We start from the raw sequence: 25,049 nt of genomic DNA on the forward strand, positions 1-25,049 counted from the left end.
GGTGTGAATATATCAAAGGAAATGTTTTGGGTTGAAATACCTAAATAATTACAATCCTTAACAAATCCATTTGGAGGAGCAAGGAAATCCCAAGTGGAAATAGGAAGAAAAATAAGCAGGGTAGGAGGAGGAAGAAACATACACATGTAATACAGCTAGAAACAGGTGTTTGTTCACTGATAATTTTCCATGAAACTCAGTCATCCAGTTGATGGCAGACCCTTTAAATGGAGATGTTTGGGATTGGATAAAAACTAGGGTGACTTTTATGGGACCATTTTAGAAGCTCAGGAAGGGACCTGATTTTCCCACATTAGCATCTGAGCTGTAGGAAATAATTCAGAATCCCTTTTCACTATCTCTGGATTCTAACCAAAACAGTACATATGTGTGTGTTTGTGTGTGTGTGTGTGCTGCATGTGGGCCATCTCTCAGGCAGGGACAAACACTAAGGGGTGTATGTGTGTGTGTGTGTGATTCTTAAAGTGACTGTGGCAGAACAATCCCTCCTGGAGTGAGGAGCATGGAATCAGAAGAAAGAACAGAAGCTCTGGGTGCTAAGGAAGACCTCCAGCATGCTGGGTTTCTCTGGTGATTGTATGAGTTATCTCAAGTGATTGGGAATCCTCCTGGCCTCTAGCTCAGGCTGGAATACTCATGACAGGGTTCCCAAGGGAGGGAGCCCCAGGCAATTGTCACTGTATCTCCAACTTGCCTTGGCCAGTTAATTCAATTAGCTGCCGCTAGAGAATGTGTGGCCAATCGCTCTCCGGGACAGGGGCAACGCAGAGAAAGAGGAATTAGCTTTGCTGAAAAGCCCAGCCTTTGGGTCAAGCAGGATGGCACTTATTAATTGCTCAAGACTATTAATTGGATGGGAAGGGGAGATGGTGGGGGGACTGTCTGACAGAAACAAATTCTGTGCATGTGGGCACATCACACACACACACACACACACACCAAGCACAACACACACCTGCCTTGAGGAGTTTCTTTAGAAAAGGGGCGCGCTGAGCAACCCCAGAGCAGATGGAAGGGAGTGCTGACCAGTATGTGCATATGGCATGGATGATTTCCCCAACTTCTCTTTCAGGGACAAACAGCTTTTCCTATTTTTTTTAAGTTGGGATGAGGCAAGGGAAAGCAGTTGGCTAAATGGAGGTTTCCCTACAGTTCAAACACTGGTGTGAGAAGCTGGGACACAGCGGGGTAAGAGAAGAGCTTTCCAAAGCAGCTGCCTAGATCACTCACTTGAGACAGACTTTACCCTTCCACTTCATCTCATTTAAATACAAATACAATGGTGGTTTTTTTTTTTTCCTCTCTCATCCTGCATGATCTTTAGTTTCCTCTAATTCCATAGGGGCTCAAGCAGCACCGTAAATGAAACCCTGGATGTCTTTTGTCTGGGTAGCGTGAAACCACAAGGGAAAATGAGGCATGGGTAGGAAGTGGAATGGAAAGGTCCCATGGCCAGTTCTTCTGGTGATATCCTCAAGTATTCATTGTGAGGAGACAAATGAAGGTCATCTGGGACAGGTACTCAGCTCACAGAGTTTCTATTGGTGGGGGGAGGGGTGCTGCATGTGGGCCATCTCCCAGGCTGGGACAAACACTAAGGCCAAACTGTCAGTGAGCAGGCAGAGCAGGCATCCACGATGTCCTGAGCCTCTGGTTATTCCCAGGCGAGAAGGTTTTGGGTATGCTGACCTAAGGTGAAGAAAAAAGGGTCCCTTCGCCTTCACTGAAGTTGTATCTGACAGTGGGGCATTAAGGAAGGGTTTGCAGCTTGCCTGAGAAGAGGCCATCCTTTGCCATTTGACTTGATTAACTGGAAAACCAACATCATCCATTAGGGGGAGAAAACAGTCTGGTCATACCCATTCCTTGGGTCCCATCACATTCTTCTGGGGGAAGGGAGAGGATTGCACCTTGTCAGGAGCATAGGTTCCTAGTGTAAGGTCAAAGACAAGGGATGAACTCCCATCTAGAGTTATTTATTTCATCTGTGAGTAGAGCACAGAAGCCTCGCTAAGTCTTGGCAAACAAAAGATTCTGCGGCAATCATTTTGGGATTCAGTCCCTCAGTACCAAAGGCACTCATATTACCCCTCCTATTTAAAGATCAAGTTGGAATTCTTCCTTTTCATCTTCTTTGGGGTCTCAGCCTCCTGTCTTCATTAGAACAAAATATGGAATTTCAAAAATTGGGGTGGGGTGGGGGTGGGGTGGGGGTGGGTGCACACCTTGAAAAAGGAAGCAAGTGTTGGCCGAGGACCCTTGCACTGGGCTGAAGCATCACAGATCTCCATTTCAGACAGTGCATTTCAATTCTTGTCGTGTGCCTTTGTCCATTTATATAAAGCAAAGAGTGCTGAGTGACAGCCCCAGTTAGCCTGCATGAGCAGATCCTAATAAACCCTCCCAAACCCCGACCTAAAAAAAAGCCACATGCCTGTTTGCCTGCGGCTTATTATTAAGACACCTTCTCAGCTTAAACACTTAAAAGCTAACCAAATGAAATGGCAATTAAGACTAAATTACCCCTTCTATCTCTGAGATGAATCTGTGGGGCCAGCCAGTTCTTAGGAGATAGACAAGGTGGGAGAGTGGACAACGCAGAGACTCAGTATTGCCGGCATGTAGTCACCACCACCCGCTTCTGGCACTAGACCACTGATTGTGGGGAGCCACATTTTGAACAAAGTAGGGCTCAAATGCTGTTTGAAAGTGAAAAATCCACTGAAAAGATAGAAATAGCTGTGCGCTGACTCCTTTCTCTCCTCTTTTTGTAAAATATTACTTTCAAACAGTCAGGGGTTATTTTGGGGTGATGGTACTCAAATACCTGGTGCCACTGCTAAGTGGTCTACCTCCTCCACCCCCATCCAGCACAATTTCTTGAAAGGGATGAAGTAAAACACAAAAGAGAGAGAAAATGGGTTGGGTTGGGGAGTGAAAGGCAACGTTTTACCTAAATGTAGAATCTTGTCACTCGTCTTTATTCTCTTGTATTTTTCTTAAATACATTGTCAGTTACACCATTTCTTTATGATGGTAACTTGGGACTGTCCATCATGGTTATTTATTTTAAAAAGCTGCTGAAAGTGTAAGCCACCACCGGGTGTTGCCTTTCAAAAAAGGGAAAAGAACCCAAATTTGATGTAAATATGGAAAGAGCAGTATTGTTTCCACTTGGGCAAAGGCAGACACCCCAATCTAGGTGAAATTGATTTGGGTGCTTGTTGGAAAAAGCAGCTTTCAGCATCCAGGGACTGGAACCAATAGGAATGAACACTTACTCGTGTAAAAGGAAGCTTTAATTAATATATATTTGTCTCTAATATACACATATGGGACTAGATCTTTATCTTCACGATAAAATGTGTGCAAATGCTCTCTGCAGAGATGAGTCCCCACCTCAGTCGGTATAGAAAAGCATGATAAAGGTTGGAAAAAATGGATAAAAATGTTGAAAGAACCTCCAGTTCCTTATTAGGCGAAGATACAATATTTATTCCTTGTCTCCTGGGATAAATCTCTTCTGCCTATTGTCCTCCCAGTTCTCAGTGCTGATGCTTAATTTTCAAAACTTCTATATTACCAAGGGACCTACGACATCAGCCAAAGAAATACTCAGCAAGTACAAAATCTGTTCCAGGGAGCTGCTTTTGTGCAGAGGGAAAATTTTGTTCCTACAGGTTTTTAAGTGGGTACGAGGCAAGGAGCTATCTGATCCGGGCAAAGCCATTACCATTTAGATCTCTATCTATAGAACATTTTTTTCCTTAAAAAAAAATTGGAAAATACGAGAAGTTTGGATTTTTTCCCGATTCTTTTTTTGGAGGGGGAAATTGCATCGTAAGCTTTCGGAGAAACCCAACATGTCAACTACCTTTCCGGGACTAGTCCACGATGCCGAGGTATTATTACTTTTTTTTTTTTTTTTTGAGCGCGCGTGTGTGTGTGTCGGCAGCGGCGGTGGCAGCTTCTCCTGTCTCTAATCTATATTGGACCGTTACGTTTAATTATAAGCTGGCTTTCGGGGGAAGTTAAGGAAGAAAAGGGGAGAAAGTTCGTTATGACATCTGTCGCCAGGAAGGGCAACTCTCCGCCACGTTAAGAAACATTAGCCATAATGAGGGGGAAAACATAATCCTAATAATAAAGAATGGAAGGAGGGGGTGAGGAGAAAGAGATAGAGATGGAAGAAAGATACTCAGAAAGGCAAAGTAAAGAGATTGGGGGGGGGCGGAAGGTGGACAAGGGGGGTGGGGAACAGCGCACCCCTTTTAGAATAAGGCTTGTTCAAGGAAAGTGAAGTAGAAAGGGGGTTCATATTCCTTGCCCCAAACGGTTAAGGGAATGAGCAATCTGAGCGATTTGCACAGACTTGATTTTTTTTAATATATGAACAATGGTTTTGAGCAACTCCGACCGAAGATCTCAGGCTGAACAGCCGCGGAATCTCGGGGTTCGCATCTGGTTAGAACGGCTTGGCGTGGGCCCGCGCCCGGGACGCGTGGACCCTCGTCCCACTGATCGCGGCCCCGGAGTCAGTCGCAAACCTGGCTGCAGACACCCAGCTCCCTGCGCAAGTTGGGCAGGGGCTCTGTGTGTGCGCGTGTGTGTGTTTGTGTGCGCGCGCGTGTGTGTGTGTGTGTGTGTGTGTGTATGTGTGTGTGTGGTGTCACCCGCACCTATATAGGGTGGGGGATTTTTTTCCCCTTGTCTAGACTGTGAGGATGAGGCTCCCCACCCCCAGTTCGCCTGCTCGAGAAGGCTTTCTGGCCAAGGCGCTGAGCAAGAACTGAGTCTCGGTCCGAACCCCGCGCGCTCGCTCTCCTTGGAGAGCCGGAGAAAGCTTCTGGCTCCGGGGAGTGGCGCCTTGGTTGCAAAATGACAAACCTCAAGTTTTTCTGCTCTCCCTTTTCCCCCTCTTCCTTCCAGATACGTCACGACGGATCAAACAGCTACCGTTTGATGCAGCTTGGCTGTCTGGAGTCCGTAGCCAATTCCACTGTCGCCTATTCCTCCTCCTCTCCTTTAACTTACTCTACTACCGGCACCGAGTTTGCATCTCCCTACTTCTCCACTAACCACCAGTACACCCCGCTCCACCACCAGTCCTTCCATTACGAGTTTCAGCACAGCCACCCGGCCGTCACTCCCGACGCCTACTCTCTGAACTCGCTCCACCACTCGCAACAGTACTACCAGCAGATCCACCACGGGGAGCCCACCGACTTTATTAACCTGCACAATGCGCGGGCGCTCAAGTCGTCCTGCCTGGACGAGCAGAGGCGAGAGCTGGGCTGCCTCGATGCCTACCGCCGACACGACCTGTCCCTCATGAGCCATGGCTCCCAGTATGGAATGCACCCAGATCAAAGACTCCTGCCAGGGCCCAGCCTGGGGCTGGCCGCCGCGGGAGCAGACGACTTGCAGGTAAATAAGCATGCTGCGAATTTGTCTGCGCCCTCCCCTCTTATCCCTCCCCCTCCCGCTCCGTTAATGCTGGGTGAGCCTCTCTCTCTCTCTCTCTCTCTCTCTCTCTCTCTCTCTCTCTCTCTCTCTCTCTCTCTCTCTCTCTTTCTCTCTCTCTCTCTCTCTCTCTCTCTCTCTCACACACACACACACACACACACACACACACACGCACCACTAATGGAAAGTTATCAAAAACAATTAACAGGCGTGTGCCATTCTGTCCCTCTCATTGGATCAATTTCACCTGGACGCTCGGGAGTCCTGCTAACTGCCAACTGCCGGGGCCCCACTTTCAGTAGGTCTGCGCACAAGTCTTTGTGAATCCACATTTTTTGTCCCTGAGGGGATGGGACGGGGGAGATCAAGGATCCTGGGGTTGAGCCAACTGGACTCAGAGTAAGACCCGATAAGCTGATGACCAATCGCACTGGCAGTCTAGGAACGTGGCAGAGTCTCACTGCCTGACCCGGGCGTTTGTCCCGGGCTGAGCTTGCAGGGAGCTTCCTGTGAACGAGGGGCTTGTTTGTTCTGCTGACACTGTTGGCACCCTGAACGCTAGCAAAAGTTTCACTAAATATACTAGATTTCTGTGGATGTAAAAAATCACAAACGAAAAACCTGAAAAAATTCTACAATGAAAGGATCTGACTATATATATGCATTTCTCCAGGGTGTGGGGTTGAGCTGAATTCTCTCTGCCTGGGGAGTGTCCAATCCCGCAACCTGCGAGAATGAAGCACGAGTTAGTGTTTCCTCTCCTGGTTATTAACTTTTACATAAGATTCAACTCCTTCAAACAGAAGGAAATGAAGAGAGTGTGGGAGAAAGAAATAGTAAAGAGGGGGAGGAAAGGAAATGAAAGAAGGAAGGAATAAGTTGATTCAAATACAGTGGAAGCCATCACTCAGCCAGATGATCGCTCTCCTGCTTTCTTTCTTACTGCGTTCTTTTTGCACATTCTTTGCCAATAATAGGATTTAAAATGATGTAAACATGTTGTCACAGCCACATTTCAAACAAATGAGCCCCCAAATGTCCAAAAAAGAACTCGGAAGACATAAATGTGTGACTTCTTTTGGCTGAAAGAGCAGCTTTACCTGTGGGTCCCTGCTTTTTGAGTTTGCACAAAGCTGGCCACCTTCTCCACAGTATCCCCAACGAAAAGGAAGATACTCCAAGAGCACAAGTTGGAGATGAAGGAGATCCCTTGTTGCGCACAGAAAATCTTTTCCCCTCACTTACCTCTAAGCAAGGGATCATTTTAAAATTAAAGTAAAAGCCCTTACAGTCCCAACAAAGAACCAAAGCCACAAGATCAGCACACAAGAAAAAAGATTTGGCTCCACAAACCTTGACTTTCTACATTTATATTCACGAAATAATTTTATACGCTCAGGGTATTTTTACATTTTTCACAAGGATCCCTTATGTCTCAAGGGGGGGGAAATCTGCCATTCAATGCTTAGTTCAACTAAAACCTATTTACTCCTTTTAATAGCCGCGTCTGCTGCTGATTTTTTTGTATCTGTACAAATTTTTTTTCTGTGCTAGGCACAAAGCCGGGCATTTTTCAAAAGAGGGGATTAGAACATTTGCAAGCACCAGACAAAGAGCGAATCCCGTGCAAAAGAACACCGTAGTTTATCCAATTTTCAACTTAGTGCCATTCAACTGGTCATTTATGCAATGTCATCTGACCAAACAACATGTTTTACTTATAAGGGGGAAAAGTTTGTTAAGTGAAGAGACTAAGATTCATTTCTTCTAAGAAAATAAACATTTTAACAGTGCGCCAGAGAAGGGGAGGGAAGCAGTTCTCTCCCTAGGAGAGCTGTAAGGTCCTTTACCTTCTACATTTCAGATATATTGGGACATTTTCTTCAGCCTATGTCTTTTTTATCTTCCTCATCACTTTTTCCCCCCCATTAATCACTCATACTGATGGAATATTCATGCTAAGACAAATACTCCGAGACACTAGAAGAAATGGAGTATGGTATGCTATATATTTATGTATCTATATCTATAGAGATATATGTGTGCACGTGTGCGTGTGTGTGTGCATGTGTGTGTGTGTGTGTGTGTGTGTGTGTGTAGCAAATCTGGCCAGTTATTTTCTTCCACTCCTCTTGGACTTAGTTGGCAGAGTGAAAAAGAAAGAGAAAAAAAGTCATAGCTACTTTTAAAAAGAGAAATGGGGAGGGGATGTGTGGGAGAAACCCGTCTCTCTCCTTTTATTTCTTTCTTTTTAAAACATTCATCAGCATATGCCTCATTTCAAATGCAACAAATGTAAATATACTTTTCCCTGCACAGAATTTTAAGTGAAAGTCCAATGGTTTGGAGGGCGGTCTAAGTCTGCCTAACAGATGCAAACAGTCTTGTGGCTTCAGTTCCATCTTTGAGTCCCCTAAAAAGATTTGCTATGGCCAACAAAGGAAACTGTCACACCTTTTCCCATCACCGCTTTAATTTATGCTCAGTCTCCAAGTTTTTTTTTTCATATTGATTTGATAATCACTTTAAGGCAGAACATTTAAAATAAGAAAGAGCTTGTGAGTAGGTTGAAAAGGGGGGTCTTACAGGCCTGCCTCAATATGGTGAAAATGGGGAAGCAAAAGGGAGCCAGGGCTGTAAAGGTTGTTTTGTAAAGTGGGTTTTTATTATGCACCGACTCTCTCCGCATTTACTTAACTCTTCACGGGCTGTTGGGTAGGTTAACACCCTTCAAGGCCTCTTTCATGTCCAATACCTCGTTTGTTTGTAAAGGAAAATGAGCCTTTAACACATTTCAACTCAGGGGAAAAAAGACCGAGAGAGAGAAATTTTTATTTTTCTTTACCAAAAATCAGCAAACCCTTTCCATATTCCAAGCTCAAATGAGCCCTCCATCCATTAGGGGCCTGAAGATCTACTAAGAGTAGTCTGGCCCTGAAGGTGTGTTCCTCTAGGCCCATTTTGGGTAGCATTATGGGATGCTCCTACATTTGGAGTAAAACAGGACCCTTATAAGATGTCTGGACTCTTCCATTTGAAATGGCTCCTCTGAGCTTCCAATAAAACCACAGTGCCACACTTGGCACTTTTGGTGTAATTTGCTCCATGCAGAAAGTGCTGTGGATACTGTCCTTATATATGTTATATAACTGAATGGGGACTCAAAGTGTTTCTCATTCTCTTATGCCAAGATGAAAGTCACTCAGGTGCTTTGAAGTATAATATTGTATGGTGTTGTGAAATGTTCAGATTTATACAACTTTTAGATTGTGGTTTTTTTGCCTTAAAATCATGTGTGCTATCAAACTTGCTCCTGCTCATCATTGTTTTTAATGTCTATAAGAAGTTATAGGGATATATGGTTCAAGAATGGGGCAGATTGAAAGATTTAACTCATGTGGTCATACCTACTAGTATCTACTTGAGTGATTTTGTTTCCTTTTCTATTATTAAGGGCTCAGTGGAAGCCCAGTGTGGGCTTGTTCTCAATGGCCAAGGTGGAGTGATAAGAAGAGGTAAGTAACAACATGTTCAATGTAAACATATTCTCTCTGTTACTTCTATTTGGAAGTTGTGGTGATACATTTAAATATCAGATCTCTTGTCTGATGATTAAGAAAATAATTACTCTTGGTCATTACTCTTGTCACATACAGGCATATCCACATTAAAAGGTCTCCTTTCCTCCATTGAGTTTGAACCCAGCCTATCCTGAAGACTGTGACAGAAGATTTGCTGCTCCTCAAGGAGTAGTGACAGAATCAAAGTTAGAGGCAAATAAAGAAAGAGAGAGAGAGAGAGAGAGAGAGAAAAAAAACTTCTCACACACCCTTCCCCCATCACCACATCCACAAGCAGGATTTCTGATCCCTTTTAGTCCTAAATGTGCCAGCCACAGCCTGGGTGTTTGAGGTGATGGTGTTAGCTTGAGGCTTTGAAGGATTCTGTGAAAGGCTAGATTAGTTGAGGCTGTAGGAAAGGCTAATGAAACACCAATATTGTAGCTGCCCTTATTTTTCTAAGTGTCCAGAACATTTCTTTCTTTGAGGGAGGGTGGGAGGAGGAGGTGGTGTTAACTGTACCAGATAAAGCTTTCTTGTTCCCATCTGTTGAGGAAAACATCTGAATCCAGAGTTGTCCATGGAATTGGAAGGTGGGGGAAAGGCAAGAGTTGAGAGCTGTTGATTTTGGCTCAGACACTGAAGGGGGGCTGCATCTCAGATGTTTCATTTTGACAAAAGGTTTTGAACTATGACATTCTCAGGGCCTCAAGGCAGTGCAGATTTGCTGGCTTCCCCACTTAACTGTACTCAGAGCCTCTGAAGCTTATTTTCCTAGCAAGCTGAGTAACCCGAGGAACACACAAGGCAAGAGAGACCAGCTGTTATCCTAACTTCATATGAATTAATAAGACATGGCCTATTCACCAGGACTAATTCCAGCTCCAGGGCTGTAGTTGTCTTTACTAACTGAACCACTAAAGATTGAGTCACTTCTGATGGCACCAAATAAATGTTCTCAGTCCTTCTCTATCCTTTTCAAAGTTTGTTGAAAGATGTCTATGCCTTTCCAGAGAAATAAATGCATTGATAGAAATAAATAGATTTTTTTCATGTTTAAGCTGCAGGTGTTACAACCCAATATCCAACGTGAAACTCCACCTAAATTGAGGAGTGCTTCCTTTTGGAACGAAACTATTGTCATGATGGATAACTGGAATTTTTATTAAATGTGAAATAGCTATTCAAACTTTCCTAAAAAATGAAATAACATCTGCGTACTGTTCGGGGGAGGGGTCTAAAAGTACACCGTGAAAGAGGGGTCAGGTTAGACGTGCTGATCCGTGCTTCTCGGGGCGGTCACCGGAAAGGTGAGACCGAGCACTCAAGGCGCACGGATATAACGGTGGTGCTGAAGGACAGCGCCACTAATTAGCGCCCAGAGAAGGCTCCTCCCAGAGCCGGGCTCGCGCTACCGCGGCCTTTGCGTTCAGTTCTGCATTTGATCTAAGATCACCTTCTCAAATGCTTGGAAATTGCATCCGATCGTACAGTAGCTGACAGGGGATGGGAATTATTCTTGACCGAGGGCAGAAACTGGCTACGGAGACGACTGTCTAATCTGTTGAATTTTCGGAGAGAGATTTAGGGGCACCCCTTCACCATACTCCCAAGAAAGGGCAACGTTCTTGGGTAACTGTAAGAAGCAAGTTGCAGTTCTATTCCATGAGAGAAAGAGAAATTATGTTCCTCAGGTGATGTTTTATTGTTCTTGTAGAATTCGAAGGCAGTTCCTCTCACCTAAAAATAAATCACCTAATCTTTTGTAAATCAAATATTGATCTTTCAGGAGAAGGGTGTGACTCGAAAAAGAAGGGGGAGTTAACTTGGGGTTTGTTTGTATTGTTTGATTAAAACCTAATCTTCTAACCCTTTCCACACCAAACCACCTCACTCGCTAAGGAATTCAGAATTTAACTGCTGGGTATATTCTATTTCCACGTGTTTTAGAAAAAGGCCAATTAACTTAGTTGAGCCCAGGAGATCAGGGTGTGCCTGTGTGTCTGTTTACTCTGAAATGATTGATGGTTCACAACAATTTACGAATAGAGAGTAAGAATAGCAAAGAAGTATTGTATTAAATTGTGGTGTATATCCTGCCAGCGCTCTTCCAGTCCCTTATTTCAAAACTCCCTATATTTTAAGAAATGCTGGGGTGGGGGGAGCCCCTTCTGTCTTTTGTTATGGTCATGCACAGGATACCCCATAATATCAGTTGGTCAAGTCAGCTTTGTTTGTCAAAAATCGGGAGCAGGTTAATCCAAATGCTCTTTCTTATCGCCATTTTGTAATAGCTTAGTGAAAAGGGGGTCAGTCGAGATAGGCTGATCTGGGTTTGTTGGGTCAGATGTCTGTTTCTCTCCAAATCTGTGCTCGCCACATGAAACATGATTTCTTGAAAAGCACAACTATTAGCCATTTTCCCTCTCCTACTAGGTTCCTGGACAAACATATTTCTAATAATTTCCGGAATTTACTATGGGAGAAAAGAAATAGATTCCACTTCCAAAGACCAACTGAGTGTTCTAGAAGAAAGGCAGGTCCCTAAATAGCCTATAGGAGTTCACCAGGGAAAGGCTGTCCTAGTTCTAGATGGTGTGTATATTGAGGAGTGGGGGAAAAAGATTGGTTTAAATTTGGCCACTTCTATTTGCAAAGAGCAAAACATTTCTATGATTCACTTCGGTAAGTGGCAGTTACATTGTTTTTGCCTTTAATGAAGGTCCAATAGTCAAAGAAAGCACGGAAGAGGGGGCAGTGGTGAGGTAATTACCACCTAGATAAAATATTTGCCACCGCCTCGGAGGTGCAGCTCCCCGCGCGCTCACTCCCGGTTAATGGTGTGCGCGATTTTGCCCGCAGCTCCTCCACTCCAGCCATCAGAACCAATAATCTTTACTTTACCCTGTGCTCTCCTATCGATAGCTTCTCTCGCCTCCGGCGTGGGCTTTGATATGTTAATATTTCTGAGTAGCAAATTCTGCAGAGATCATATTAATGTTGTACGTACAGAGTGGAGCTTTGCCTTCGTTGAATATTCAGATACTGGGTTTCAAAAGGCATCTCTTGAAGAAATGAGGCTTCTATTTACAGGAGTCATCTGTGTTTTTAATCATTAAAAAAAGAAAAGAAAACCCACTCTTCTTTTCCCCATGAATCTTCTGAGGATCCCTCAAGGCCCCCGACCTTTTGTCAGACGCAGGTCCCTTTCATTTCTCGCTCTGAGAATTTAATAGTAGAAGAACAATGTTGATGAAGAAGATGATGAAGATGATAAAGCTGATAATGAGTGGACCTAGATTGCAATTGTGGGGGTAGGGGCTCAATTAGGTATGGGGCTGAGACATTTACACAGGATGGAGGTGAGACAAGACCCAGATTTTCCATATTTCGGTGGGAAGTGACACTTGACCCTAGTCTTTTTTTTTTTTTTTTTTTTTTTTTTTTGCGAAATGGGGATGGCAAACTCAAAAAAAAAAAAAAAAAAGGAAGAAAGAAAAAAATGAAGAAAGTGGAGAGGGGTAGCGCCCTTGTTTCGCTTTGTGATCACTCTGCCTTGCAGCCCCAGGCTAATTTCAGAAGCTTAAATACCGCCATAGCCTCTGGGCCACGCGGAGAGGGAGCGGACCCGGCCACTGGCAGGCAGGAGCGCTTTCCGGATTGCCCGTGGCTACACAAAATACAAACTACTTTGAATCAAAACATTTTTGGGGAATTAATATGATCTGAACTCTGCACATTTTAAGAGAACTGGAGTTTGTCAGATCGCTTAGAGGTGACTGGCACGCCAAGGCGGAGGCATTGACGCTGCAGTACATTGTCAGATCTGATTTAATTTTTAAAAATTGCTTTTGTGAAACAGAGCTTAGCTTTAATCACCCAGTCTGCCAATAACAGGGCAGGTGGGCCTGATCGCTCACCCCCTTCTGCTGTCCTCTAGCTGCCCACACCCTCAGAAGGATGCTTTCCAGGCATTTTCGGTTTTCAGGAGGGCCCAGAGCCTTAGAAACCGATGAGTGAGTCTTCAGCTATTTTGCAGCTCCTTGAAGAAATAAGGTGGGGTGAGGGCAGGTGGGACTTGTTTCTCTTCTTTTGTCAGAGCCCCAGAATCTTATTTTTTTCCCCAATCACCAAAACCCATCTCTTTGATTCTTCCATTATGAAAACAGGCAGAAATACAACTGGAGGATGCTTGCCTCCTTAATGGAAATTCTGCAGGTTCTGAAGTCAATCTCCTTTTTATGAAGTCTAAAATTCATATACCAAAGGACCTAGAAGTAAGGGACGTTGGAAACCTATTTTCCTGCAGCCTACTGCCTTCTCTCTAATTTCTTCCTTGCTTTAAAAATCACTTACTTGATGAGAAATTAGGGTATAACTTCCCTCACCCACACACTCCATTACACCCTCACAGCCACAATCAACTAGAGGGTCTCCCAGTGCAGAGCTCCTTTTCTTTTGTGCTTCCTGGAATCTGCATCGCAAGGAGTGTATTCAGACCTGATAATCCAGTTTAACCTGGAATGGTATATCTCTCCCCCAAAACCCATTTTGATGTTATCACATGATCTGAGGCCTGACTGATTGCATTTGTGCCCCTATCTCTGCCATTAGATAACAATTAATATCTCCTGTCATGAGAGGCGCGAATTACAGGGGCCGTTTGGGATTGGAAGTTAGAGAGGCTAGAGAGAAAGCAGTGGTGAGTAATCCAACCCCCACCCAGTTTACACGCACACCTCCTAGAGAAGCAACTACAAGAACAAACAGGGACAGGAAACTCCTGTAATCGCTTACACATTTTAATGTGTCAGGAAAAAAAGCAGGATCGCTGGAGATGAAGAAGTGGAGGGAAAAAATCCTGCCGTTTGTATTTCTTTCATTTGAATTGTAAACATCTGTTTGGCTGTAAGGCGAACAGAACATTTATTTTGCTCTCAAGATTTGGTCTAATTATGTCAACACCGAGGCGGCGGCGGGCGGGGCGGCGCTACGGCTTTGGAGAGGCTGAGCGCACGAGTCCCGCGCCCGGAAGCCCTCCAGGAAGTATCGATCGCACCTGGAGAGCGCGCGGGGCCTCTAGGCATCACTCGCTTCTTTCTTAAAGGCGGGAGACACCCAGAGGAGCCACGTGGCTTAGAGGCAGCTTTGGGGGAGCTAGGGAGCCGCAGTACCTTCGAGAGGGCCGAGACTGTTTCCTCTGCCCTAATTGCCTGGAATGAGAAGGGGAAAAGTGCGGCTAGGGATTGGCACTTGGCTTGCGGATCCAGCTACAGCGCATAAGGTGGTGGGGTCTTCTTATGCTCCACAGCTCGCTCTTTGCCACGTCGTAGTTGCGCAACACAATGGTGAGTCTGGGTAGCCTTTACTCAAGTTTCAGAGCACGTCTGCATCCGTTTCTCGTTGCATTTCTTCACAGGTTGGAAAGATAAGTAGAGCGGGTTTTAGCATCCCCATTTTTCAGATGGACAGATTGAGACCTAGTGCTACTCTCCTAAGATCCCATGAGTCTCTAGTTGGTCAAACTCTTACTTGCAACCGCTACTCTTTCCAATTCCCCCAGCCCCGCCACCCCCCCAGACCCTTGACCCCCACTCCGTGCCTGCGGACACTGTGTCAGACATACGAAGAAACACAGAGCCTCAAGCTCATGATTCTTTCAGTTGCATGGGATCAAACAATTTCTGGGAGCTGAAGGTTCTGCCTCTATGTATTTTGTGTCTGGTTTTCTTCCCCATACCTTAAGTATTTGACTATTTCCTGTAGCTCTAGCACAATTATTCCATTTGATAGTCCTGTCCTAGACAAGTGACCTTAAGTAGATAATCCCTGATTTCTTATGCTGTTACTATAGCTACCATTGGAGTTTTTAATATCACTGAAAATAAGCCCTGGCTCCAAATTTCATTTTTGAAAATAGTGACCTCCATGAAATTATTGTGTCTGTGCATTAGAAGTGGAAAGGAAATATATTATGGGGGACTTCTGCATGAGTACCCTATGATGGCAACAGAGACACCCCTAACTGGGGTGCTGGATGTAGAATACACATTGCGTAATTTCAGTAAGAGCAGACATGCAACACAGGTTCTGTGGGGAGCTTTACTAACACTGGGGATTAATACTGCAGATGACTTGGCATAGTTGACTCTTTCATGACTTTCCTTCTTTCAAATCTCATCATTGCATGTATAATCCAGATCTCCTTGAAGAAACCCCAATACCTTGAAACCTTCTTTCCAAACACAGAACACTGACCTGTTACTCTTTTCTTCCTCCCTGACAAATAAACAGCTGGGAAGAAAGGTATCGGGTTCCCCATGCTGGTGTAAACTTTATAAGCTGCCAAATCTTTAGCCAGGACAAGAGTTCCCCAAGGCTGCAGCAATGCCAAGTATCAAAGCAACAGAAATTCCCTTTAAAGATGCTGTGACATAAAAAATAAAAGACTCTAGAGTTGATGGCTAATCCTGAATACAAAATAAATCCTCCAGGCAATTTGTGTGTGCATAAAGCATACTCTTAATATATAGCCTTCTAATTTTTCCTAATAAATGCTTATTTGAGCATAAGCTTGAAGCCCAACCTGGATGTAGGAGAGACCAGGGGAATTAGCACTTGGCTTGGTAGCAGACCAGTGACTTCTCAGTTGGGGGCGGGGGGCAGCATAGGGAGCTCACTTTGCCAAAAGAGAGCAGTTGGAGAATGCCTGTCTTAACTCCTTCCTTGACAAAAAATAATTTTCTTCTGCATCTCCCTAAATTATTTTTCTGGGGCACTGTGGAATAGTAAAGATACAAAAGGTCAAAATTCTGTTCTTCCTTTCCACTATGAGTTCAGGAAATCAGCAAGTACACAAGCCCTTTTCTCTCATTCATAATAAACTTGACACTTAGTGTGTGAAAGTACCTTAAATTATGTGCAAAACAAGTACCTTAAATTATGTGCAAAACAAGGGGGGTTATGAAGAATATATAATTGATTCATTGTGACTGTGAGTGGAGACCCATTTTCAGGAGAGAGCTGTGTGAATTTTGATTATAGTCATAATGACTTCTTTCATAGTTTTGCTTCAGATGACTTCACAATTACTTAAATCCTAAATTGATCAAGGTCACGATTCTCACACTATGACACTAAAACCCAAATTCATTGATATCTAGCTAACTCTCCTGTTTATTGCCACTTTTGAGAAGGCACTTAGGAATTTATTTTTCAAATGCTTATTGCACTTATAGGTACAAAGTGAGAGCATAATGGAAATATAATGGTAGTCTCTGACCCAGAAATCTGGGAAAACTTTTATCATCTCATCATCATCATTGTTTAAAATTCTCTTTGAGAATGTGAGGTGGGAAAGCACAAATCAATGTGCACTTCTAGCTCCTGTGGCAGGTATTGCATGGTTTTCCACTAGGTTGGCCACAAACTTAACACCAAGAAAGGATTTTAACTTGATAGTTGAGATTATGACCTTTCAGATTTCAAGTTGAGGGCAGGTTCCCCGGCACTTGTTTAGGGAATTTATCTGAGTGTACAGGAGCTACCTTCCTGTCTGAAGATGGCTGGTTCTTTGAATTTCTCACATCCTCACTCCTTGCTTCTGTTTTTTGTTTGTTTGTTTGATTTTTATTTGTTTTGTTTTGTTTTGTCGGTTGGGGCATTTGGTATAATCACCAGCTTCAGAATGCTTAGCGGGAAAGCCCTTGGTCCCGGCACTATCTGGGGCTATGTGGATGATTGCAAGATAGCCAGGAAGAATTCTCCAAGTACAGATGTAGAAACACTAACAATGAGGCAAGATTATTAGCCTGTTCTCTTACCCAGGGGCAGAAAGATAGCAATCTCCCAGGCTCCTGAGCCACATGCCCAGAGAACACACATGTATCTGAGTGTCATTGACTAGACTGACCTAATATTCCATCTGAGCTATTTAGGAGGGGAGGAGCCACATGACAGGCGAGTGAAGAGTCCTTGACCAGTGATTCTCAGTCTTAAACATGCATGTTGGCTACTTGAGGGTTTTGTAGAAATTCAGGTTCTGACTCAGAAGGTCTGGGATTAGTCCTAACAAGTTCCTAGGAGATTCCGGTATGAGTAGCTAAGAAGCACCCTTTCAGTTAAAAAAAATTTGGACAATACCCTCCTACCCAGATTTCTTCCTCCACCTAAATTTTTCTTTCATTTTGCTCATAGAACTTTACCCTTTCCTGGAAATGGGTCTTAGGATTGCTCATAACTGAAGCAATCAAAAAATATGCTTAGAAAAGCAAAGTTTAAATTTGAACTTCCCCTGAACCTCCAAAGCTCTTTTTTAAAAAAAATTTAGCATACAAGATCTGGGGTACAGGCCAGAGACATGGGGGGTGAGAGGATTCACCGGAGACAGAGTGGGGAACACAACAGGCAGATTGACCGAAGTGCACTGCTGAGGGGATCAGTGGGCGAGTCAGGAGAGGTCTGCTGTGTCGTGTGGGTTGCTCCCTGGCTGGCCGGGGATCAAACTTGTACTGCAGAGGCTGCTGATTGCTTCATAGTGAGGTGCTTTAACCCCTGGAACCACTAGGAAGGCTCCGAAGCTCTTTTTTTAAAAAAATGTATTTATTTATGCATACAAGAGCTGGGGTACAGGCCAAAGGTATGGGGGTGTGAGGGGATTCACCAGAGACAGAGTGGGGAACAGAACAGGCAGATTGACTGAAGTACACTGCTGAGGGGAGCAGTGGGAGAGTCAGGAGAGGTCTGCTGCTCCATGTGGGTTGCTCCCTGGCAGGCCAGGGGATTGAACTCATGCTGCAGTGTCTGCAGATAGCTTCATAGGTTGCATCTTAATCCCTGTGCCACCAGGGAGGCCCAAGAACCTCCAAAGCTCTTGACATCAGGAGTTGGCCTCGGATTCTGCATGTGTAGCTACCATATTAGTAGTGTACGTGGGATTTTTGCTGTAGGGGAGGAACAGGGCAGCAGCAAAGTCTCCCCCTTGGTGATCACCTATGGTTCTCAAGTCTACTTTAGTTGCCTGAGATTAGGGAATATGCACTGTTGTTCTTGGAGGAAGCAAAGCTCCAGGGATTTCTGGACCTTTGAGACCTTTGAGGCTTCTGGTCCAGAAGCCCCAGCCTGGAAAAATTTCTTTGATGACTTTGTTTTTGTTTTTTAATTAAATTATTTATTTACATTTTTTTTTATGACTTGTTTTTTTTTTTTTTTTTTTAAGAGGCATGCATTTTTATTTATTTATTTGTTTGTTTGTTTATTTATACATGCGCTGGGTACAGTCAGAAGCACGGGAGGGTGAGAGAATTCACCAGAGCCAGAGCAGGGAACAGGCAGAAGGACCGAAGTACACTGCTGAGGGGAGCAGAGGTCTGCGCGCCATGTGGGATCCTCCTCCGGTGGCTGGGGAGCAGCCGGGGATCGAACCGGCACTGCAGAGGCTGCAGGCAGCTTTGCAACCAAGCGCTCAACCGCTGCGCCACCGGGGAGGCCCTATTTATTTACATTTTTGATGATTTTGTTATTAGCAGTTATCTTTGCCTTGTTCTCTGATAGTAATAATGATAATCACAACAAGGTTATTGGTCATTATCATTTTAGGTGTTGCTCTATTGTTCAGGTGTTGTTGTGTTGTGCTAGATTATGTGTGCTGATTCTGAGGCTGGCATTGGGTAGGAAAATTTGCTCTACCATCCACCCACATTGGTTGGACATTTCTAGAAAAGGGAAAGTTATTTTTAGTAGCAGAATGAGTGACTTTGGTACCTGTAATTGTTATATGGCTAAGGGAAAGAAGGTGGTAATTCTCAAACATTTAAAAAAGAACTTTCAAGATGTTTATGTAAATAGCAAGTCCTGGGTAAAACATATCTACCCATTGTGTATATGTATACAGATACATACTCAGGAATACACACAGCCATGTGTAAATAATATCTACTCATTTTGAGGTAAATAGTGGAGTTTGGAGGGTCAATTAATTGAGGTGTTTCTTGGTAGGGATGATCTCAAAATGAGCAATGGTGGGCCAGTGTTAATCCATTCCATAAGATGCTAATTTTCACTAAAAGTAAAATCAAACCCTCACAAATATTTCTGCATGATATTTGAAAGACCTTGTATGTCATTTGAAAGGACATCTTCACAGCAGCTTTCTGAGCTGAGCCAGGTGATATATGTGTATGTACAGTTGTTGCTGTGTATTCCCAAACCCAGAGTAGTTCCTTACTAGTAACTGTGTTTCATGCATTTGTCTTCTCCCACTGTCACTAATATGTAATATGGTTATTCCTCCAAAGGTGGCACCTGTGTGGTCAACCCCACAGACTTGTTTTGCTCTGTGCCTGGCCGTTTGTCTCTTCTCAGTTCTACTTCCAAATACAAAGTGACCATCGCAGAAGTGAAGAGGCGTCTCTCACCACCTGAATGCCTCAATGCGTCACTCTTAGGAGGCATTTTAAGAAGGTGAGAAGCTGTTTTCTGGCATGGTCAGTCTCTTAGCTATAACTCCTGATATCACAGCCCTGTGTCTCTTTCTGTTGTGGAATTCCCCATGTGATCATGATTATCATCATTTCCCTCAGAATGAAAGCTTTCAAAACCTAGTTTATATTTCTTTTTGGACAGAGCAAAATCCAAGAATGGGGGCCGCTGCCTGAGAGAGAAACTGGATAGACTTGGCCTGAACTTGCCGGCAGGAAGACGGAAGGCCGCTAATGTTACCCTCCTCACTTCCTTAGTTGAAGGTATGACTTTTCAGCTCTGCCAAGTTAGAAATTCCTTGAAACTCAGGTGTGTTAGATTTCATTTTTGCCTATACGATTAAGTAAGAGAGTTAATGGTGATGCAAATTAATTATTTCCAATTGATCATGACAATGATGGTTAAATAAGACCTAATAAACGCTAAGATAATACATAAAACACCAGTTAAATTACTAATCTTGGCAATAACAGGGAAGGAGACAGTAGGAGATTTTGGCACTTTACTAAGGAGTCCCTAAACAGGACATAGAAAAAAAACTGGCTGTGTACTGTCATTTTTATGATTGTTTATTTTAGTCACAGAAGTGACTAAATAAATCAGATTTATCTAGATAAGTCTGACTTTCCTCATTGTAATTCAGTGCAGCATGATCTTCAGAATAAATAATCAAACTTCATGAAGAGTTCAGAAGACTCCAGTCTTGATGTGCAGTCAGGGAGTAAATTATAAACCTAGACACATTGCTTCCAGAGCATTGAAGGCCCACCACTTTATGGATAGACAAGATCGGTCACAGAAACAGCAGTATAGAAACAGGGGTGGAAATACATCTCCAGAAATTTTAGGTTCAAGTTAACAAGTGGTATAGAAACGAAGGTAAAAATGTATTTCCAGAGGTTATTTTTTCCAGTTTACCTATTGTTTCTTCTATAAGTAATTTTACATATTAGTCACATATTACTTATGCATTCAGTCCTCTTTTAAGAAGACATATTATTGGAGACTTATTTTTAACTTTGTAGGGAAACTTTTGAATGTTAAACCCATAGTGCTATTGTTTTAAACATGAGTAAAGGGGCTTTTTGGCCAAGATTCACCTGAACATATCTATGACATTTTTCTCACTTGGGTTACTTTCTTGTTGCTAAGGCACTGTAAGACATGAAAAGTAAGTGAAACACAAACACAGACATCTTGGTTTCTTCCAGTTTGTCAATACGTACAATTTACCATACAACCTTGTGAAGTAGTGTGTTCTTGATATTTGTCTTGCAAAATTTCTTTGGTGATTCTTTTTCTTTAACTGAAGTGACATTGGTTTCTAACACTATATGTAATTCAGGTATATGTAAATTCTAAGGTGATCACCATGATTTTGCCATCTACTTTTTTTTTTAAAGATTTATTTTTATACAAGAATTGGGGTACAGGCCAGAGATATAGGGGGTGGGGTGGGTGAGAGGACCCACCAGAGAAAGAGCAGGGAACAGAACAGGCAGACGGACCGAAGTATACTGCCGGGGGGAGCAGCAGACGAGACAGGAGAGGTCTGTCCCACCATGTGGGTTTCTCCCTGGCTGGCTGGGAATTGAACTTGTGCTGCAGTGGCTGTGGATTTCCTGAAAGGTTGCGTCTTAACCCCTGCACCACCAGGGAGGCCTGCCATCTACTTTTTCAGCAGCCCTCACCCATCTCAGAAGCACCCAACTTACATACTATTTGGCCTTTGCTCACAGAAGAATCACATCATCTTTGGCTGATGAATTATAAGATTTTATTCTTCCCAGGTACATTTTACTTTAATTGAGTGCCTTTGAAATCTTCCAGATCTTTATGATTTCACTTAGATAAATTCATCTTTTTTTTGTTGTTGAATTAAAGCACTTTGTTTGAACTAACAAAAAGAAATTTAAAGGCAAAGAGACATTTTCCCTACCTTAACTCCCCATATGTTGCTTTATGATCCTCAAACACAAGCTAACACGCATGTTTTAAAAGATGTATTATTCAAAAAAAAAAGATGTATTATTCATAGCAGAATACTTTTCAGCCATAAAGATGGAATGTTACTATTTACAGTAAAATGGAAGGAGTCTGAGGAAATTATGTACAGTGAAGCAAGTCAGACAAATAGTGGATGTTTATATAGCAGATGATTTAACAAAACAAAATACTTAAAAATTAGTGGGCACTAATAAATGAAGTTAGGTTTCTGAGATTAAGAAGAGGTGGGAGGGGCACAGAGATGGTAGTGGGAAAAATGCAAGTTGAAAGATGAATATAGTGGCTAACTCTAATGTGTGTGATTAGTAATTAGAATCTTAAATTGTCCCCACATAATAAAAAAAGTCATTAAAAAGTTTTATTACTATGTGCTACCCATTCACATTTTTATTCTATTCCACATTTTGTGGTCTTTTTAAATTCCTGATTTTAAAGCCACCAAATTTATTTCAAAACCCACATTGACTCCTGAGTCATGATCTACAGTTTCCAAAACTCTCAAGTTGTCTTAGGACATGAGAATCTCTTGTTTGAAAAACAAGGATATCCCATCCAAATTGAAATGGAATTCATTTAACCCTAAGCTTACAAGAAAAGTGGTTTCATTGTTGAGATCTTTCCTCTCTATATATATATTCTTATGATTTATTTTATTTGTATATGAATACAAGAACTAGGGTGTAGGCCAGAGGTGAGGGGGTGAGAGGATTCACCAGAGACAGAGTGGGGAGCAGAACAGGCAGATCTAGTGAAATATACTGCTGAGGAGAGCAACGGATGGAACAGGAGAGGTCTACTGTGCCATGTGGGTCACTTCCCTGGCTGGGGATCAAACTCATGCTGCAGTGGCTGCCAATAGCTTCATAGTGCTGACGCTCAACCCCTTGCGCCACCAGGGAGCTACCAAAGGTCAATCTTCTGTGATTTTATAGTACTTGCCTCTGTCCCTTTCTGGGGGAAGATTTGTATACAGACTTGGATTTGTGCTATTTTGACAGAATCTCAAAGAAAGAGTCGTTAATGGAGATCCTGCTAGGCATTCAATGCAGAGATGATTTCAACTTTGTAAAGACCTAATCAGTGAAATTCTCCTATCACTGGCATAACAGGGTTTCATCATGATATTCCTAGATTTCCATGCTTGCCTTGGTTTTCAATTATTTTGTTTTTAATGGTTTTAAAGTCATTTCTCCCTCTATCTCTTTTAAATGGAGACACTCCTAAATGCTCTAATTTAGTTTGGTTCTCATTATCAACATATTAGAATTATTTACTGTATTATTTTAAGTATTTAGAAGAGAGTTCTAATGCAAATGTATAGTGTACTTAAATAATCACAACATTTCTCATACAAATGTCATTGCATGTGGAACCAGCTGGGATGAGTGATAAATATCTTTTTATCTGAAAAGGTTGTTTGTAAAGTGCACGTTTTTGTAAGGCCTAGACTTAAGACTTAGACTTAATGTATGTGCATATCTATAGGAAAGGCAAATATAAAAATAGGAAGATTTTGGTTCATATAATATAGATGTATTTGACCTAGAATAAGCACTTTAGAATCCAGAGTCCCATGCATGCAATATTAGATTGTATTCATTTTTACCCATCTCTCCTCATCTAATATGGCTTAAGTATCTAACCAATGGTTAGCACAATTTCTTGTATCTCACTCTATCATAAGTCTGAAGATCTTTTTCTTTGTGAACCACATCGATATGCCTTCTCCATTGTCCATTCTGATAACTATAGCATCACTCTCTGGGAAATATGATAGATAAAAGTTCCATAATCCCATCCTCTGATCATCCTGAGGAGATCTTGGGATAACCCAGACTTGTCTACAATGGAAAGAACTCTACCTCTGGAAAACATTAAGAGAATGTGTCCAACATTATTGTTATAGTTCTCATGCTCTTGCTGTACGTTTTTATATGTCAGTCACTTCTGCAGTTGCCTTCTCTGTATTTTACTCCAGAATAATCATTATAACTGGTGGTTGATATGACCAATATGAAGAGTCAATGATGTAGTCATTTCCACCCCTCTCCCCGACCTTAGACTTTCCAAAAAGTCTAGCCAAAGTTGCAGAGTGTTGCTGCAGGGAAGTTTTGTTCACTTGAGTGGTGTGCTTTCTGGGACAATTCTGCTAAATTTGTAAAAGGTCATATAATATTCTCAGGAAATGTCAGGAGTTTGAAAACAGTTTAAGTTCTTAAATATAAATGCTTTGGCTTGTAGTTTGCTGTGACAGGAGGTCAAGTTCTGTTATTATATATGTGTTTTTTAAAGTTGTGTAGGGTATAAATTTACAAATACAGTATGTGTACATCTTTCACACTTTTCAATTTTAAACCCTTTGTCATGTTTTTTCCTTCTCTAGTTTCAAAAATATAAGTTCCAAGACCGTGCCTTGTATTATCACCTCATGTGAATCAGTGGAGCCACTTGCAAAATTTAGTACCCTTTGACTTAGTACCACCATCCCCATCCCATATTATTTTTGAAATTTTGCCTGACTTTGAGCTGGTTACTTAATCTGACTGAGCCTCATATTTTTAATATATAAATCAGGATCATGGTGTCAATAATAGAAAAGGTAATGCTCGCTATTGTAACAGTTATGCCCCATATTTTCAGTGACTTAACACAATAGAAGTTTATTTCTCACAGGTCACATTCGGATGTGGGGGTTCCTCATCAGGAGCCTGCCTGTCTCTCACTGTCTCATTCAAGGACCTTGAGTCCCTCCATCTGTAGTTATTCCCTTCTCTGTATAGGCCCTAGGAGACCTACTGACAGTAAGGAAAGACATGATGGTGAAAATATATGACTTTGCCCTCAAGTGGCCAGAGAGTGACCCACCTTACTACACATTCATGGGGATTTGTCACATAGTCACATGTAATTCCAGAGGAGGATGAGGGTTTACTAGAAAATGTAATGGTTGGTAGGGCAGAGTCCTCATGGCAACAACTCTATAGTATGTAAAGACCATCTTTGATGGTCTAGCATCCATTTCTACCATAACATTTTTTTTTTTAAGATTTATTTATTTATGCATAGAAGAGCTGGGGTACAGGCCAGAGGTGTGGGGGTGAGAGAATTCACCAGAGACAGAGCGGGGAGCAGAACAGGCAGATTGACTGAAATACACTGCTGAGGGGAACAGTGGGTGAGACAGGAGAGGGCTGCTGTGCCATGTGTGGGTTAGCTTGCTGGCCAGGGATGGAACTCATGCTGCAGTGGCTGCGGATAGCTTCATAGTGCTGAGATTTAACCTCTTGCGCCACCAGGGTGGCCCTGCCTTGTGTATCCTTTATTGAATAAATATATTCACATAGATTAAACACTTGGCGCCTTCTGATACAAAGGCACTAATGAAGATTTAGTACCTGTCCTCTATCTTCCCTCTCACTAAACAACAATGTTGACCCAGAATCATAGAACTTTAACGCCGGGGGGAAAATGAAAGATTGAGTAGACTATAACACTAAGACACGGTAGTTAATCGTG

The 25,049-nt window shown here is 42.7% G+C and overlaps 1 protein-coding gene across 1 annotated transcript in view; it reads left to right on the forward strand.

The window, feature by feature from the left end:
- The first annotated feature begins 3,359 nt into the window (after positions 1–3,359).
- TFAP2D (transcription factor AP-2 delta) overlaps positions 3,360–25,049 on the forward strand; it is a 55,316-nt gene continuing 33,626 nt past the window's right edge. The window contains exons 1-5 of the mRNA XM_037520910.2: positions 3,360–3,923; positions 4,951–5,448; positions 8,942–9,002; positions 19,343–19,508; positions 19,671–19,789. Of these exons, the coding sequence (XP_037376807.1) occupies positions 3,885–3,923; positions 4,951–5,448; positions 8,942–9,002; positions 19,343–19,508; positions 19,671–19,789 (883 nt within the window). The 5' untranslated portion in view covers positions 3,360–3,884. The remainder of the gene's footprint in view (positions 3,924–4,950; positions 5,449–8,941; positions 9,003–19,342; positions 19,509–19,670; positions 19,790–25,049) is intronic.

This window comes from Talpa occidentalis, unplaced genomic scaffold (assembly GCF_014898055.3).
Source record: "Talpa occidentalis isolate TD23 unplaced genomic scaffold, MPIMG_talOcc4v2.1 talOcc4.2, whole genome shotgun sequence".
NCBI lineage: Eukaryota > Metazoa > Chordata > Mammalia > Eulipotyphla > Talpidae > Talpa > Talpa occidentalis.